This window comes from Arvicanthis niloticus, chromosome 2 (genome assembly GCF_011762505.2).
Source record: "Arvicanthis niloticus isolate mArvNil1 chromosome 2, mArvNil1.pat.X, whole genome shotgun sequence".
In the NCBI taxonomy this organism is placed as follows: Eukaryota; Metazoa; Chordata; class Mammalia; order Rodentia; family Muridae; genus Arvicanthis; species Arvicanthis niloticus.
Genome location: NC_047659.1, coordinates 6,938,239 through 6,953,401, shown reverse-complemented (window position 1 = coordinate 6,953,401; position 15,163 = coordinate 6,938,239). Strand labels below are relative to the sequence as shown.

General features: G+C 52.3%; 1 protein-coding gene across 15 annotated transcripts in view; it reads right to left on the bottom strand.

The window, feature by feature from the left end:
* Positions 1–15,163, bottom strand: part of Rapgef1 (Rap guanine nucleotide exchange factor 1) — a 119,313-nt gene that overhangs the window by 2,795 nt on the left and 101,355 nt on the right. For all 15 annotated transcript variants that reach the window (XM_076928365.1, XM_076928367.1, XM_076928368.1 and 12 more), the window contains 12 exons: positions 14,983–15,068; positions 12,311–12,422; positions 10,769–10,844; positions 7,047–7,131; positions 4,810–4,902; positions 3,884–4,069; positions 3,365–3,449; positions 3,131–3,225; positions 1,828–1,906; positions 1,632–1,733; positions 1,041–1,138; positions 229–357 (listed from right to left, as the gene is read on the bottom strand). In XM_076928365.1, the coding sequence (XP_076784480.1) occupies positions 229–357; positions 1,041–1,138; positions 1,632–1,733; positions 1,828–1,906; positions 3,131–3,225; positions 3,365–3,449; positions 3,884–4,069; positions 4,810–4,902; positions 7,047–7,131; positions 10,769–10,844; positions 12,311–12,422; positions 14,983–15,068 (1,226 nt within the window). The remainder of the gene's footprint in view (positions 1–228; positions 358–1,040; positions 1,139–1,631; positions 1,734–1,827; positions 1,907–3,130; positions 3,226–3,364; positions 3,450–3,883; positions 4,070–4,809; positions 4,903–7,046; positions 7,132–10,768; positions 10,845–12,310; positions 12,423–14,982; positions 15,069–15,163) is intronic.

The window sequence follows — 15,163 nt, the reverse complement described above, 5'->3', positions numbered from 1 at the left end:
CACCATGGGGCCAGGCCTAAGCCAGGGACCAGGCCAAGAGCTGAGTCCTTTATGTAGATTTCCCCACGTGGTCCTGGTAAACCCTAGGAAGCAGGGACTAAACTCTATCCCACAGATGCAAGCTCCTGAATCTCTGGACTAAACGCCATCCCACAGATGCAGGCTCTCAACTCTCTGGACTGTGTCCCTCCCTGTAGTGGAGCCAGGCTGGAACAAGACAGCACTCACGCCTGCTGGAAGCACCGCATGCTGTCCAGGATGTTGAACTGTTGCCACCGCTTGGAGAAGTTGACTTTCCCGTCAATATAATCTGGGTTTCCCAGGTGAACAAAGGTCAGGTCTTGCAGGATCAGACCTCTGAGGGGACAAAGGCAGAAGGCAATTTGCTGTACTGGGGACAGAGTCAGAAGGTAGCAATGTGTTGGCTTTGCCACCAGGACCTGATAACAACTATGGCCCATGACAAGCAGCTGCTGAACCCCAGAGCAAGCCAGGGCACAGTTTAGGTGTTCTTCCAACCCACATGAAACTTCCCTCTCTACTCTGCGTCAGAACCCACTATGGATCCCTTAAGAATGGATCCCTTGTCAGCTCAGAACTGACAAGCCTGGAGGACTTGTAAGCCTGGCTGTGGAGCACTGTGAGGCTGACCTGGCTGCAGGGTCAGACAGGGCTGTGGTTGCTGAGGTCGAATTGTTAACTGAGCAATCAAACTGAAGTCGGCTGGGGCTGGAGTGCGCTCTGCGGCCGAGTGTGCTCACTGCCTTTGCAGAGGACTTGGGCTGGGTTCCCAACACCCACATGGCCGCTCATAACTACTGCTAACTCCAGTTCCAGGAAAATCCCATTCTCTCTTCTGACGTCTGTACACACATGGCACACACACATGGCACGCGCGCGCGCACACACACACACACACACTCTTAAAATATATACTAAAAGATGAAAACAACAAAACCCAGTAAAACTGACAGAGGGACCAGAGATGTATGTATTGTCAGGCATGGTGACTGAATAGCTGTGGGAGGGAGACAACTCACAGGTACGGGATACATGGAGGCTCCACCTCTGAGAGGGCAGCCCGGTAGGCTCGGAAGGAGGATGAGCTGTCAATCAATGTGCAGTACTCAGCCAGGCCCTGCAGGATAGGGGTGGGTTAGTGATATGTCCTGATGCCTACAACATGACAGACTCAGGCCCTGTGGATGCCTGTTAATGGTGTCAGTTAACCTCTGTGGCAGAGGGTCTTGGGCCTGTGTACAATGCTCTGTGGGTGGTATGAGCACATGTCCTCAGAGAGGCCCTTCTCAGGAGCTCACTTGTCCTTTCATCTGGCCCTCAGTGTGCTGAGACCCACCCAGCAGGCCCCATGCAGTGCTGAGCCCAGAGCAGCCACTTTGGACTCATGGGCTAAAGAATGGACTGTACAGGAAAAGCTGAGACCCAGGGACAGGACAGGTGACAACCCACAACCAACCAGGAAAGCCCCTGGACCTGCTGACAGGAGAGAGCAGACACCAGAATCTGAAGTGGGAGAGGCAGCAGTCTTGGTCACACGGAGGTGAGTGGCCAGATCCCTGCCTGGTCTTACTCAGGTCCATTCCAGCCTGTTCAGACTTCCCACCACCTACCTCTGAGGTCTGCCGCTGCCACTCCAGTCTGCGGATGGGGGCTGAGTCTAGTGCTGAGAGGATGGCCAGGTAGGAGTTGAAATTGTTGAGCTTGCGCAGGTGCTATAAGGAGAGGCGGTGGTGAGGGAAGGGAGGGCGGCACAGGGCTGAGATTCTAGCCTCCCCAGGCAGAGTGGGGGAGCTCTAGGCCAGTTACCTTCATGATCTTGATGAACTTGAGGAGCAGCCTCTCCCGGTCCTGGGCCTTCTCCTGCAGCATGATGATAGACCGTACCCTGCAGGAAAGGCAGACATGCAACAGCTCAGCTGACGGTCCTTCATAGGCTCAGTGGCCCTGCTCGATGAAATACATGTGACTCCTGTGCTAGTTGTCACAAGTTCTTACCCACCAGGAGCCCAAAGCCTAAGCACGGCCCTGGTCCCTGATCTCAGGGTGCATACTATATTCCGGGGGGTCCAGAACAGGTCTCCTTCTGCAGAGGAGGCTTGAGGACTGAAGCATCTCTTTAGCAGAGAAAGGCATCATAGGGCCTGGCTGCTGGCTCAGAAACCAGCTGACAAGAGGCGTAGGAAACCACTTTGCCATTTAACCTTAGCAGTAACCAAGGCTGAAACCCAAGGCAAGCCTCCTGTTCGTTCTTTTGTTGACCTCAGCGTGGCCTCAGTCTCCTGTGGTTTACAAGAGCCACTGCAGTGTTACCTGGGGGAGGTGCTCTACTCTAATCACCTCTCCCATCCCATAAAGAGTGCCTGTGTCAGGGACATGTCAAGACCATGGCTCCAAAAGGCAAGTAGCTCCTAACTGCCCTAGAAGTCAGAATGCTCAGAGTGGAGTGGCGGCTACTGCCGAGGGGCGGGCGCTTCCCAGGGCAAACCACAGAGAAGCACTGAGACCTTTCCCTAGGTCTCAACCATGGCAGGCATGTGGGGCAGGGTCAATGCATAGGAGGTGGAGGCACCTGGTTTAATCTTGAAATGGAAAAGTGACCAGGTGATAGACACACTGCTGGCCTCCATTCTGCTTTAAGAATTCAGACACAAGCTAGGTGGTGGCGCACGCCTTTAATCCTAGCACTTGTGGGCAGAAGCAGGCGGATCTCTGAGTTCAAAGACAGCTAGGGCTATGTAGAGAGACATCTCCCCACCCCCGAACAAACAGAATTCAGGGACAAATCAAAACCTTAAGATCCACCCCTTTGTCAAGCAATCAAGGAGCTAATGTCTTACTGTCTTACAGGGACTGTGAGAGAGGCAGTGAGCAACAACAGTGAAAGGGTCCTCCCCCTTGCAGTCAGCCAACCAGGGCAGACATTACTAATTCATCCTGGCACTGTTCCCTACACTATAGAGCTATGGTGCTACCCCAACTAGCTCTGCCTTCTCTCTGCTGCCCACAGATTCTGGAAAGATCCAAGGACTGACCACTCAACAACTCTCTGCCAACGAAGCCTTGACCATCCCACCCATAACACCCGAGCGAGTGCTGTGCTCCATCTCACCAGTAGGACATGTTGTTGAAGTGCTCTGTGAACTGGGTCAGATTGGGGCTCTTCTCTTCATTTTGCTCTTTGGCCCAAAGCAAAACTTCAGGAATCTGTATGGAAACAGAACAGACAGCACTAGTCTCTGGTGCTCCTGAGTCTGGGTGTGGGGCTCACCATAGGGACAGCCAGTAGCAGCTTCCAGGCGGAGGGAGAGCTAGCTGCCTCCCCGGCAGGGCCCCTCAGTCATACCTCTATCTTATAGAAAAGCTCAGCATCCAGCAGTGTCAGCTGCTCGGCTATCTCGTGGCTGTGGAAATCATGCAAGGTTCCTGGCCTGGAACAGCATGAGAGGCATGGTTGGGACAGGGCTGCAGGCTGTAGCTCCAATGGGACCTTCTGGGCCATAGGGCTAAGTCAGGGTAACTGCCTCCTTCCTCTCCTGGCTCTGCTCCTTACACCTACCACACACCCACCAGCTGGGCAAAGGCAGGAGCGAGAGACTTCCCAGGCTTATAGGAAGCCAGGATGGTACAGGAGGTAACTTCAGTGCTGGGGAAGTCCAGAGCTGACCAAAGCCCAGCACACAGTCATCTGTCTATGGAGCTCCACTTGTTTTTCTGGCAACATGGGATTCCTTGCTCCACATAGATCATGGAGAGAGGCCCAGCCATGGGTACTGAGGCACCTAATCACAGGACTGTGGGAAGGCAGCTGCTGGATTTAGCTCTGACCTACAGTGTGGGGCTGGCTGAGATACTGGCTCCTCACCTGGCTGCAACACCCCTGGCTGCCAGAGGCTGGTCGGAATGGGCACACCTGAGCAGCTTCTTCTGGTCCACTTTGTCCAGAATGTTCTTCCGGAGTACTCTGGCCAGGCTGAGCTCTCCGCTGCACACTAGGCGGAAGACTAGCTCCATCAGCAGCTTCAGGATCTCCTCAGTCAGCTCCACCAGGCTGAGGGCCAAGGGCACTTGGTAAAAGGCAGGCCAGGGCCCAGTTGAGGACAGCACTCACAGCCTCCACAGTGCTGGGGGTGGCCTTTCTGCAACAGGTCCCTGCCAGCTCACTCAACGCACCTGCTGCTCTCTGTCTTGGGGAAGTTCCTGGTCTAACTAACACCCAGTGATGAGGCGTCAGGCGGGTGTCTGTGGAAGACTGTCATCTCCACTGAGCTCTTCCATCATACCTTAACATTCCTTATACAGCCACCCTACAAGAGCAAGATGCTACTGGAGGGCAAGGATTCAGAGGCAGCACACCCAGAACAGGTTCAATTAAGTATGGGAATGGCAAGAGTCCTGGAGATGCAGCCTCTTCCACGAATCCAGCCTCCACTTGGCCCCACTATGCTGCTATGAGTGTGTCTTACTATGAACTAGTCCTAAGAGAACACAGGAAGAAGAGTCCCAGATAGGGCAGGGCAGGGACTCACCGTACAAGGAGCTGCAGACCTAACACCCACCCCACCTTGGTCTATAGGGTCTGTTACTCTCAGAGCTGGGATGAAGCAATGGAACCAGTGGGCAGCAGTCTATGCTGGGGCACATACCAGCCCACCCCACAGTGGATGGAATATAATGGTTGTCTAATCCAGATGAGGAAGCCTGCACCCCTCTGGCTTGCTAGCGCGTACTACAATGTACACAAGTTCGAACACCTGCAGCCACTCCTGGGACCCTGGGCCAGGCACTCACCAGAGTTCATCCACCACCCGCACCAGCACAAAGAATGTGTTCTTGCTCACTCGCTTCTTGAACGTGTCAGCAAAGGGAGAGAACTTCTCGTATGTGAAGTGTGGGTTAAGGTTCACAGGCAGGATCTACATGGAATGCTAATCTTACCCCACCCCTCATCAGCCACATATGATTCTGGGAACCCGTGAGTGGAGGCTGCGCTACCCCACCCCTCATCAGCCACATATGATTCTGGGAACCCGTGAGTGGAGGCTGCGCTCAGGGAAGTAAAGGCCTGTCCTGTGTGCAGCGGGAATGTGCAAAGCCACAATCCAGCCTGGGCTACTGGCTTCAGAAGCTGCTCCTGAATGCTGCCTTCTGGTCTGCAGGACTGACTCTGGCACCAGCCATGCTGTCTCTGTGTTGGATCTGAGTGCTGTCATACTGAGGGTTATGGTCTGGGGACTCAGGTGAAGGGAGCAGGTCCCTGTGGGCGCAGAGAGTAAACAGGCCCGAAAGGCCACCCTCTACATTCTGTAGGCTTCCACCTGGAGATCATTTCTCCAGCCATCTGGCCACAATGGTGTGGGTATTCCTGGGTACTTGTGCCTTAGAAAGCCAGGCTGGTCCATCCTCCTGGGCGCAGTAGACCCGCAGGTGTCCCCCTAGCCCACGGCAGCCCTCATGGCTGACTTTTGACTGCTGAAGTTGGGGTCTACTTCAGAGATTAGTAGAATTACTGTTGCTGTCCTGTTCCCACCAACTCCCTACATTCTTTCTCATTCCCCAATGATCCCTGACCTGAGTTTTGGCACTCAAGGGGAGCCACACCAAATGGATGGTCTGCCTGGGCCCCAGCAGAGCCTGCCCCGGGTCTTGGGAAGGACATCCCTCCATGACCTTGTTGCTTGAGGCTAATGGAGAAGGACAGAGAGACTGACCGGGCAGCAGAGGCTGGAGGTGGGAACACGCAGGTTGGTTGCCCAGTCTCCATTTCAAGGGTGCCATTATAGAACAGAAATAAAAACAGTTCCAGAGCTAAGTGGGATCCACATGTAAATGCATGTCAGGTTTGACATGTTCTGGCAGTTGTAATTGACAATCCTTCAGTTAGGCTAGGCTCTAGCAGGTGCTCAGAGTCCACAAAGAGAATGACCACAACTGTGCTGACAGACCATGGTTAGTCATCGACAGACTGAGCAGAGGAGGTGTGAGGAGCCCCTTAGAGGGTTTAGGGCACACAGGAATGTGGAGAGCTGCCAGTGATAGCAGCTGTCCAGCAGATGGCAGTCACAGGCTATGTGGCTGGGAGGTGGCCTAGTAGCTGGTTTCCAGGTAGGTCAAGAACAGAGAAAGAGGAACAGGTAGCAAAAGTGGGTTCTTCCAAGATCACAGGGTTTTGACCACTCACACAGGGATTGACAATCCCCAAGGGTGAATCCTGGGGTGGGGCAAAGCCTAGCTGTGATGGAGGATGGAGGAGCTGTCTGCTATCTGACCAGGGCAGGCAGCAGGGGCTAGGTCTGCCTTAAAGTCATCCTCCCACCTTTCTTTCCCTCTCTCTCTTCATCCCTCCCCCTTTCCTTTCTCTTCCTCCTCTTCTTCTTCCCCGACTCCTCCTCTTGGTTTCGAAAGACAGGGTTTTTCTGTGTAGCCCTGGCCATCCTGAAACTCACTCTGTAGATAAGGTTGGCCTTGAATAAGAGAGATCCTCCTGCCTCTGCCTCCCCAGTGCTGGGATCGAATGTGTACCACCATGCCTGGCTCAACTCTCGTAAGACTGTTCTACTCTTAAATCCACTGGTCTCCACCAGCTGGACACTTAGGGCTAAATGTGAGACCCTGCAGGAAGCCTCTAGCAGGGCCATCCACCTCCTTCCCTCAGCCTTTCTTAGTCTTTCCTTTCCAGAATTGCCCAGTGGTCCCACCCATTCTCGACAGTGCAACAGAACTCAGCTCCAGGCCCTCCAAGTCATTTCACATTTTCCTCAGCCATTTTGTGAGTTAGCACCAGGACATGGCTGGTAGAGGTGGGAACTGGGGCTTTACCACTGCAAAGGTAAGAGTGCTGTCCTGGGTCTTGAGGGGCCTGCCTCCATGAACAGGATGGGTGCAGCTAACCCGGGAAGGGCTGAGAGTCCGAGGGCTGGTAGTACTATGCAAGTCAGTTACTTCAGCATGCTCAGTAACCCCAGTGACAGCTTCAGAAATGGTATAAATGAAATCAAACGGTCACACCGGTGGGGCGGGAAGGATATCGGTACTGCAGCTTCTTGATGAGCTCCTCGGGGCTGATGAAGGTCCTGTAGGTGGTCAGGAAGGCTTCACAGTACAGTACCAGGTCTGCAGAGTGCAAAGAAATCATGCAGGTGGGTTCAGAGTGTGGGCTGTGGCTCACAGCACAGGCACCATGCTGAGTCCTCTCTGTGAGCCAGGCCAGGGAAAGCCAGGTAGGGTCCTTGGCTTTTAATCTTATAGACACTGGCTACTACTGCTGGGGAATCTAGCTGTGGGAGGGCCTGAAGCCACTGTAGGAAACAAACTTCATTTATTCAGTGACCCATGTGCTGGTAAGAAGCCGAAGCCTGGGCACACTGGCTCCAGACAGTGCGGCCCCCAGGTTAGCACAGATGTTGCCCTAAGGCCCAATGGCTCAATGGCTCCTTACGGCTATGGGCAGAGAAAGTAGTTCAAACTTGCCAGCAGGCTCTTGGAGTTAAACCAGAGGCAGTACTTTTAGCTAATAGGTTCCAGTCATTAAACAGTTTGGGGAAACTCCATTGTAAGCCCCAAGGGGAGTCTGAAGTGGCAGTGTGCTGCAAGGCTCAGTGGTGGCTTGCCACCCACAAAGGGCAAGGGCAGCGGTGACACCTAAAACCCCAGTAGCTGGAGGCCGTACCCACACCTTCTTTCCAGCTAATGACCCCGCCTCTCCAAAGTCCTGGAGCCATGTTCACTGTTGTGAGTTATTCCTCATGCTTTAGGTCTTAAGTATAGAATGTCATGGGAGACAAGAGCGGGCTAACTCAGGGATGGCTGTGCTGCACCACATTGGACCTGGAAAGCTCATCCTATGGCTATGCTGCACACAGCGACCCTGACCTTTTCTCATACCTCCCCAATTGCCGGGGTGGAGGGGTCTCAAGATTCTGTGTGGCATGTCATGTGGTCACACTGTGTGCTCTCGTGTTTGGGGTGTTTGGGGGGGCTGGTCCCTGTGCTGAGCTCAGCCTCAGAGCCGCACTTGCAGGGTGTGTTCTAGTGTGCTGGTGAGCACTAGAGCTGTACTCCACAGGCCGGAAGGTAAAAAGACTCATGTGTGAGACAAAGAGTAGGCCAGACTTGCCAGGTAGCAGTGGCACACACTTTTAATCTTAGCACTTGGGAGGCAGAGGCAGAAAGATCTGAGTTTGAGGCTAGCCTGGTCTACAGAGTGAGTTCCAGGACAGACAGGGCTACAGAGAAAGCCTCTGTGTGTGTGTGTGTGTGTGAGGTGGGGGAAGTAGGCCAGACTCAAGGATGGCTGTGCTGAGCTATGCTGGACACAGAGTGTGTGTGTGTGTGTGTGTGTGTGTGTGTGTGTGTGTGTGTGTGTGTGTGTGTGTGTGTGTGTATGAGGTGGGGGAAGTAGGCCAGACTCAAGGATGGCTGTGCTGAGCTATGCTGGACACAGCCCAGGCCTGCTGGTACTGGAGCTCTTCACATAAGCTAGCTGTAGGCTCTGGTATCACCTGGGATTTGAGTGGGAGCCTGAGCCAAACTCTACAGTGCTCACAGGGCTGTCTTGGTTAAGGTCCCTTTGTCCCCAGTGGCCTTCAGAGGAATGGAAGCTTGGGGGGCCAAGTAACAGATCTAGCACACAGGTCCCAAGGAGGGAACAGGATCTGAGCTCGGGCCAACATCACCCCTTACCTGGCCCTGTCCACACTTCTCACAGTGCCACCTGAGAGACAGGCTATGTAATGACAAGTATGTCCTCCTTCATGCTTGTCTAATTGGCTTGGACCTGCTTGCCACAGCTGAGTCCCAGACATAGGAGCCATGAAGCCTCCCAGGGCCTTTGAGTCACTCATATACCACTGGTGCAGGAAGCTACCTGCCTGAAGAATTTCACCATCTGCCATGGGCACTGTGTCTACTCTGATGTGGCTCACAGACTGTTTCAGGTAAGACTCCCAGGTAAAGCCAATTCTGGTTTGGCAGGGACCCCAAATCCTATTGAAACTTCAGTTCAAAAGTCTCCCTTCAGCAGACCCAATGGGTAAACCAGAAGGCTTATGGGCTCCCTGTCAGAGATTCCTTTGGCCTGGCTACAGCTGGCTGCAGCTGGCAGGACAGGAGATTTAGCTTTACATGACCAGGCCAGAAGCCAGCTCATATCCTAGCCCTTCACTTTTAGATGAAAATGAGGTGAAAATGGCTACTTCACCAGGATGCCCTGAGGTGCCATTGGAAGAGCCCTGGGCACTGTCTGTACCTCCAGCCCCTGACAGGTCAGGGAACCAAGGCCCTAGAGGAAAGGCTGCGAGGCTGTGGTAGGCTTCAAACAGAGTGTCTGAGACGGCCTTCCTGTCACGGCTGGAAGACATGGGTGAAGAACCACTGAGGGCTCAGATGAAGGTAAGCTTGTATGAAATCTTCCCTCTTCAGTCTCTGCCAGGCAAACAGGTTTTGTACTAGTCTCTTAATTCAGAATTTCATAGAATTTTGTATTTACTTTGGGTCCTAGTTATTTAAAACAAACAAACACAAAGCTGATTGGGTTAGGGTTTTAAGTCTAGAGTGATTTTACCTACAGTTCAATCAACTTTTCACAATTTCTTTTCTTTTTTTTTTGAAACAGGGTTTCTCTGTGTAGACCAGGCTGTCCTGGAACTCACTCTGTAGACCAGGCTGTCCTGGAACTCACAGGGATCTGCCTGCCTCTGCCTCCAAGGGCTGGGATTGATCCCAGAGCCTCACCATGGCTAGGCAGGTGCTGTCTCACGGAGTCCTAGCCCCATCTCTGTTTGTTGCTGTATACAGCACAGTCTCTCCACACAGCACTGGACCCTCACAGGTTCCCTGCTTCCCAGATTCTGAGATTAAAGGTTGTGTCAGTATGCTCTGCCCTTTTAAATTCTTTAAAAATGTGTAGGAAGAGGGCCCATGGAATGCATATCCTGTCTCAAAAAAGAAAAGAAAGAAAAAGGACACTAACAAGAAACTGGCTGTGGCATGAGGTTGGCTCAGCAGCCTCCTAGAGGCGGGAGAGCAGCAGGCCATGCCTGACCTGGGCCACTGGTGCCTTCCTGAGACCAGCTCACAGGAGCTCAGTTTCCTCCCTTACAGAACTTTATGGATGGATGGTTCTTCTGCCAGCACAGCCTACCTAACAAGTGCTCCCAGTCCAGGCGTGCATGGCCTCTGCTTCTGCCACCTCAGATGACTGGGATGCAGAGAGCATGGCAAGGTGGGGTAGGTCTTGGACAACAAATTTTGTTCCTAGGAACTTGTTAGTTAACTATGTGAACTAAATACGTTGAAGAAAAGAGTGACTTAAATATAAGGAAAGGTTGAAGGGGCTGGCCATGTTTGTAAAAGATTTTATTTTTAAAATAAAGGGTCTGAATCCAGACTCACTTATATCAGCCTCCTGAGTGCTAGGATCATAGGTGAGTAACACTGTGGCTGCTTTAACTTTAATACCACAGTTAAATATGTCATTATCCAGTGGGCTGCCCTTGGAGCACACAGTAGGTACCACTGACTGTCCTCACCTTCAGAATACGCTGAGGGCCAAGAGCATCATTGTCTTGCACCAAGAGAGGACATACCCAGGCGCAAGTTTTGACAGGATCAGGGTCTCCGGAGCCAGCCTCTCCCTACTCTTCCCTAGTACCATCAGGTCCAAAGTTCAACCCAGGAGAGATGACAGTACAGCATGGTCATGTGATACCTTTGGTGGGACACAAATCCAGCACAGTGGGAGCTGCCATACCTTTTCTGTCTGTCTCAGTAGCATGGACCAGTAAGATGTCTCCTGAACCTCCACGAACATCTGGCCCATCATCACCCTGGAATGAAAGAGCATAAGACAAGGCTGAGGTGATAAACTCACCATGCTTCGGAGTCCCCGAGTTCCTTCTGATCTCCTCAGCTCAGCAGTGGCAGGCAGCACTGTGCACACCAGGCAGCATCTGCAGCCTACTTGTTCCCATGGATTTTGTAGATTGGTACTGGTCAGAACTCTTACAGAGAATTGGGCATCGAGGAAGCTGTCCAGGTGCTGTGAGCACCAGGGCACATCACCTTCCAGAGGCCACATGGGGTCAGGGCACTGTGGTCTCAACCCTACCTCCACCTCCTGGCCCAAACTGAAAAGGTGAGATTCCAGAGGAGAAAGGCAGTCCCTAATCCTAGGAGACAGGAAGATGGTGTCCAGGCATGTTTCTCTCCACACCTCCAGTAAGCTACCTTTGGGCTTAGTCCCTTTCCAAAGCAGGATTCAGCTCGGGGACATACCCCACAGGCTGTTCTTGGAAGGACTTCACTAGAAGAGCGTAAAATATCACAAGATTGCTCATGACGAAGGATGGTTACACAGCAACCAAACCCAGCTTGCCAGTGGGAGCCCAACTCTATTTCCACAGGCAAACAAACTGTAATCTGGTCCAGTGACAGAGCTGTAGGTGAGCTGAGACTCTGAGGGAGACAGAGCCCACATCCTATCTGTGCATGCCATGAATTGCCATTTCCATCTGGACTTCAGAGTTCTGAGTGTTCTGGGTTTCCACCTGGGACAAGGTTGGCTATGTTAATGACTCCATTTTCCAGAAGGAATTCAGCTTTTCTTTCTACACAGGTTCTGCCTAGGTTCTGCTAACCCTACCAGCAGCCTGATGGCTAAAGTGCTGACGTCTTCCTGGGTTGCTAGGAAGCTACTCAGGATGACCCAGGAACACACATTTCCTTTCCTATGTCTGTATGTTACAACCATCAAACCAGTTCCTACTGGTTTGATACAGGGCTACTCAGGGGCCAAGATGTCCCATTAAACTCAGTTCTTAGAACTGTACAGAGAAGAGACAAGGTTCCTAGGGCCAGCTTCTTCTTCTTCTTTCATTACATGTCTGGGTGCTGTTCTTATCAATAAGACTCCTCAAACAAGGCACAGCTCAGCATCTAGGCCCGTTTTCTTAACAGGAAGAGGAGGGGCTGTGTTACTAACAGCACATATATGCTTTACACTGCGGAGAGCTTCCTGTGCAGGCTACACCGAACACTGCTGGGTGTTTCCCTTGCACTGCCTTCAGAAGTACCTGCATGAAGTTCAGAGAGGCTTTGCAAAGGCCAAGTTCACTTCTGGCAAGAAAGGGACAGTGAACTCCCCCCCCACCCCCCATCCCTTTTTAGCTGGGAGCCCAAGAGCTGAGGTGCTGCCTGACTCAGGTCTCCCGACTGAACATCCAAGGGCACATTTCTCTACTTTCCCTTCCCTCTTGGTTGGTGGTTATAAGATCCAGGTCTGGGGAATGCTTACCTCTTGCTTGAGTGTCAGCCTGGCCATAATTTCATTGTGGTCAATGAGAGACAGTTCATCCACTTCCTCTTCTGCCTGGGCTGACTCCAGACCATCCAGTGACTTTGGGGACCTGAGAGGAAGAATGGTTACTGCTGAAGGTATCAGACACACCCCAGGTTTCCTGGTCCATGGAGGCCTCGAGGTTGAGGCAACACTGGTGATGGTTAATATTAATTGTCAATTTAGTGAGACCGAGAGGAGGGGCAGGAAGACCCACGCACCGTGGGCGGCACCATCCCTGGGCTGGGGCTCGGATTGTCTGACAGGAAAGGGTGAGCTGAGCACCGGCAGCCACTGCTCTTGGCTTCTAGACTGGACGCAGTGACCACGTGCCTCAAGCTCCTGCTGCTGTGACTTTCCCATCACTACAGACTAACAGTGAACTGTGAGCCAAAATAAACCCTTTCCCCCTACGCTACTGTTAACACAGTAACAGAAAAAGTAACTAAGACATCTGCTACGTATAGACCAGGGTATAAGAGCTGCTCGTGGACAAGCCCTGAATGGCAACTATAATATGAAACTGGAGTTGCAGGCAGGGCCAAGTGACAACTAGACTCTTGGCTCTGCCTGGGAACAATTCTGTTCTCTGGACCTGGGGATAAAGGACCAGGCTGCTGAGTGGAAATGGTCCTCTGAGCTCTGTAATGGCCTCAGCTATTCCTTGCCCAGCCCCTTCACAGACACACAAGGGCAGCATATGAAAGGAAGTGCAGTAAGAGGGCTGCAAGGAGGGAGGCTACATGTCCCCCCCCATGCAACCCCCCAGCCCGTGCTTAGCAGTAAGAAAATGCTGCGGCCTAGCAAATGGTGCCCAATGTCATCAGTGTTCAATATCACAAGAGATGGCTTTTAACACAGGCAGCCATTGCACTGGAGAAAGAGGGAGGGCCCTTGCTCTGGATAGAAAGACTTAAAGCACTGAACAGCATCTGGCTAAAGGAAGAGAGGATTCTCAGGCTATATCCAGAGAGACACTAGCCAGCCTTTGGGTCTTCAGAGAGCACTAAACACACGCACGTACACACACACACACACACACACACACACACACACACACACACACACACACAGCACATGTGGCACACTGGGTCCTGGGGACCCAACCTTGGCAACAGCGCTTTTGTTCACTGTGGCTCTTTTTGGCCCCCAAGGGCACATTTTCTTTGTAGCTGAGCTGGAGAGTCCGCACCAACACCCCCAGGCTTGGGAAGAATCATGCCTTGTTGCTGCCTTAGGAGGCCAGCCAGTGAGGTGGCCTTTACGAAAGGCAGACAGTGCCTCTCCCAGGAGCTTTCCAACCACTAGTGTGCTCCATCTTTCTAACCATTTCCCCATCAGAAGTCAGCTCAGCTCCAAGAGTAACTCTTGGGAGAGCCCTCCCTCAGGAGGTGGGTAACCTGAACATCTGAACCCTCAACATGACACCCGGTTCCAGTGAAGCAGGTGATTCCAGTGAAGCAGGTGACAGAATCCGCAGGCTGCTTTGGCCTGGCACATACAAGTCTTTCTGGCCAAGTGTTATAGTAACACTTGAGGACAACCCAGCCTGGAGGACATAAGACAGTGAGAATCCAAGAGTGACAAGATGCAAGGCTTGCAGGTCAAGCTTGTGGCTTCTCTTGTCTTTTAAAACCAAAACAAAATGAAAACCAAAACCCTCTTAGTGCTTGCCCAGGCCTGACACTGATAAGCCAGAAGTCACTTTGCTGTGTTCAGACTAGTGAGGCCTCAGGTGACCAGTTCTCAACTTAAAGGAAGGAAAAGCCTGAGTAGCTGGCACATCTCACAGGAAGGTGGCATCAACACTAACAGAAGGGATGCTCACTGGCAGCTCCATTAGCTAGCACGAAATGGTCCAGGAATTAGCTACCCGTCTGCAAACCTGAATATACTGAGAACAAGGGAAGGGACAAGGACAAGGTGTCTAAAGGCACTGCAGGTCATAAAACCCATTTTTTTTTTTTTTTTATTTAGACAGGGTTTCTCTGTGTAGCCCTGGCTGTCCTGGAACTCACTCTGTAGACCAGGCTGGCCTTGAACTCAAAAAACCCGGCTGCCTCTGCCTCCCAAGTGCCGGGATTAAAGGCATGCGCCACCACTGCCGACTAAAACCCAAATGTTATGTAAGCTATTCCTAAGAGGGGCTGGGCTGTAGCTCAGTGTCCAGCACGTGTGCAGCCTCAGGTTAATCCCTGGAGGGGGAAGATGGGGAGACTACTTTCCAGATTACATGAGGAAACCTTTTCTGTCTCAGGTGTGACAATGATGCTGTGATCACTGTTTCCACCTCTCGGGAGGGTATGATGGCTTTCTGGGACTGAGAGCCACAACACCTGTAAGCTCCTTTCAAAATAGCTTAGCAACACAACATATACGTTTATGACTAGAAATGTCCAGTGACAGGTTTGTGGGTGGGAAGGTCTTTTACACTTCCTAGGTATGGGACAGTAGACAGCACAGGTGTCAGCAGGAAGGCACACTGCGCATGGCAAAGGCCTTAGAGGGCAGGTTATTAGTGACCGTTAGGTTTCCTTGTAGTTTCCACCCTGAAGACAGACAATTGTGACGATCAGAACAATGCACAGCCACGGCTCACGGGGCCTGGACACTTCCTGCTCACTTCTTACCTCTCCCCGTTTTCTCTGCTGTCCCTCCCAGATGCACTGCTGACTGAAGGATCTCTGGGATGTCCATCCTTTCCAGATGGCAGTTCCTGTAAAGAGAAGGAATGGTGGCATTTGGACAGATGGCCCATGCTGGGGCGGTCTGTCTCAGCACTGTGAAGCAGCTGGCAGTGGGAACAAGCTA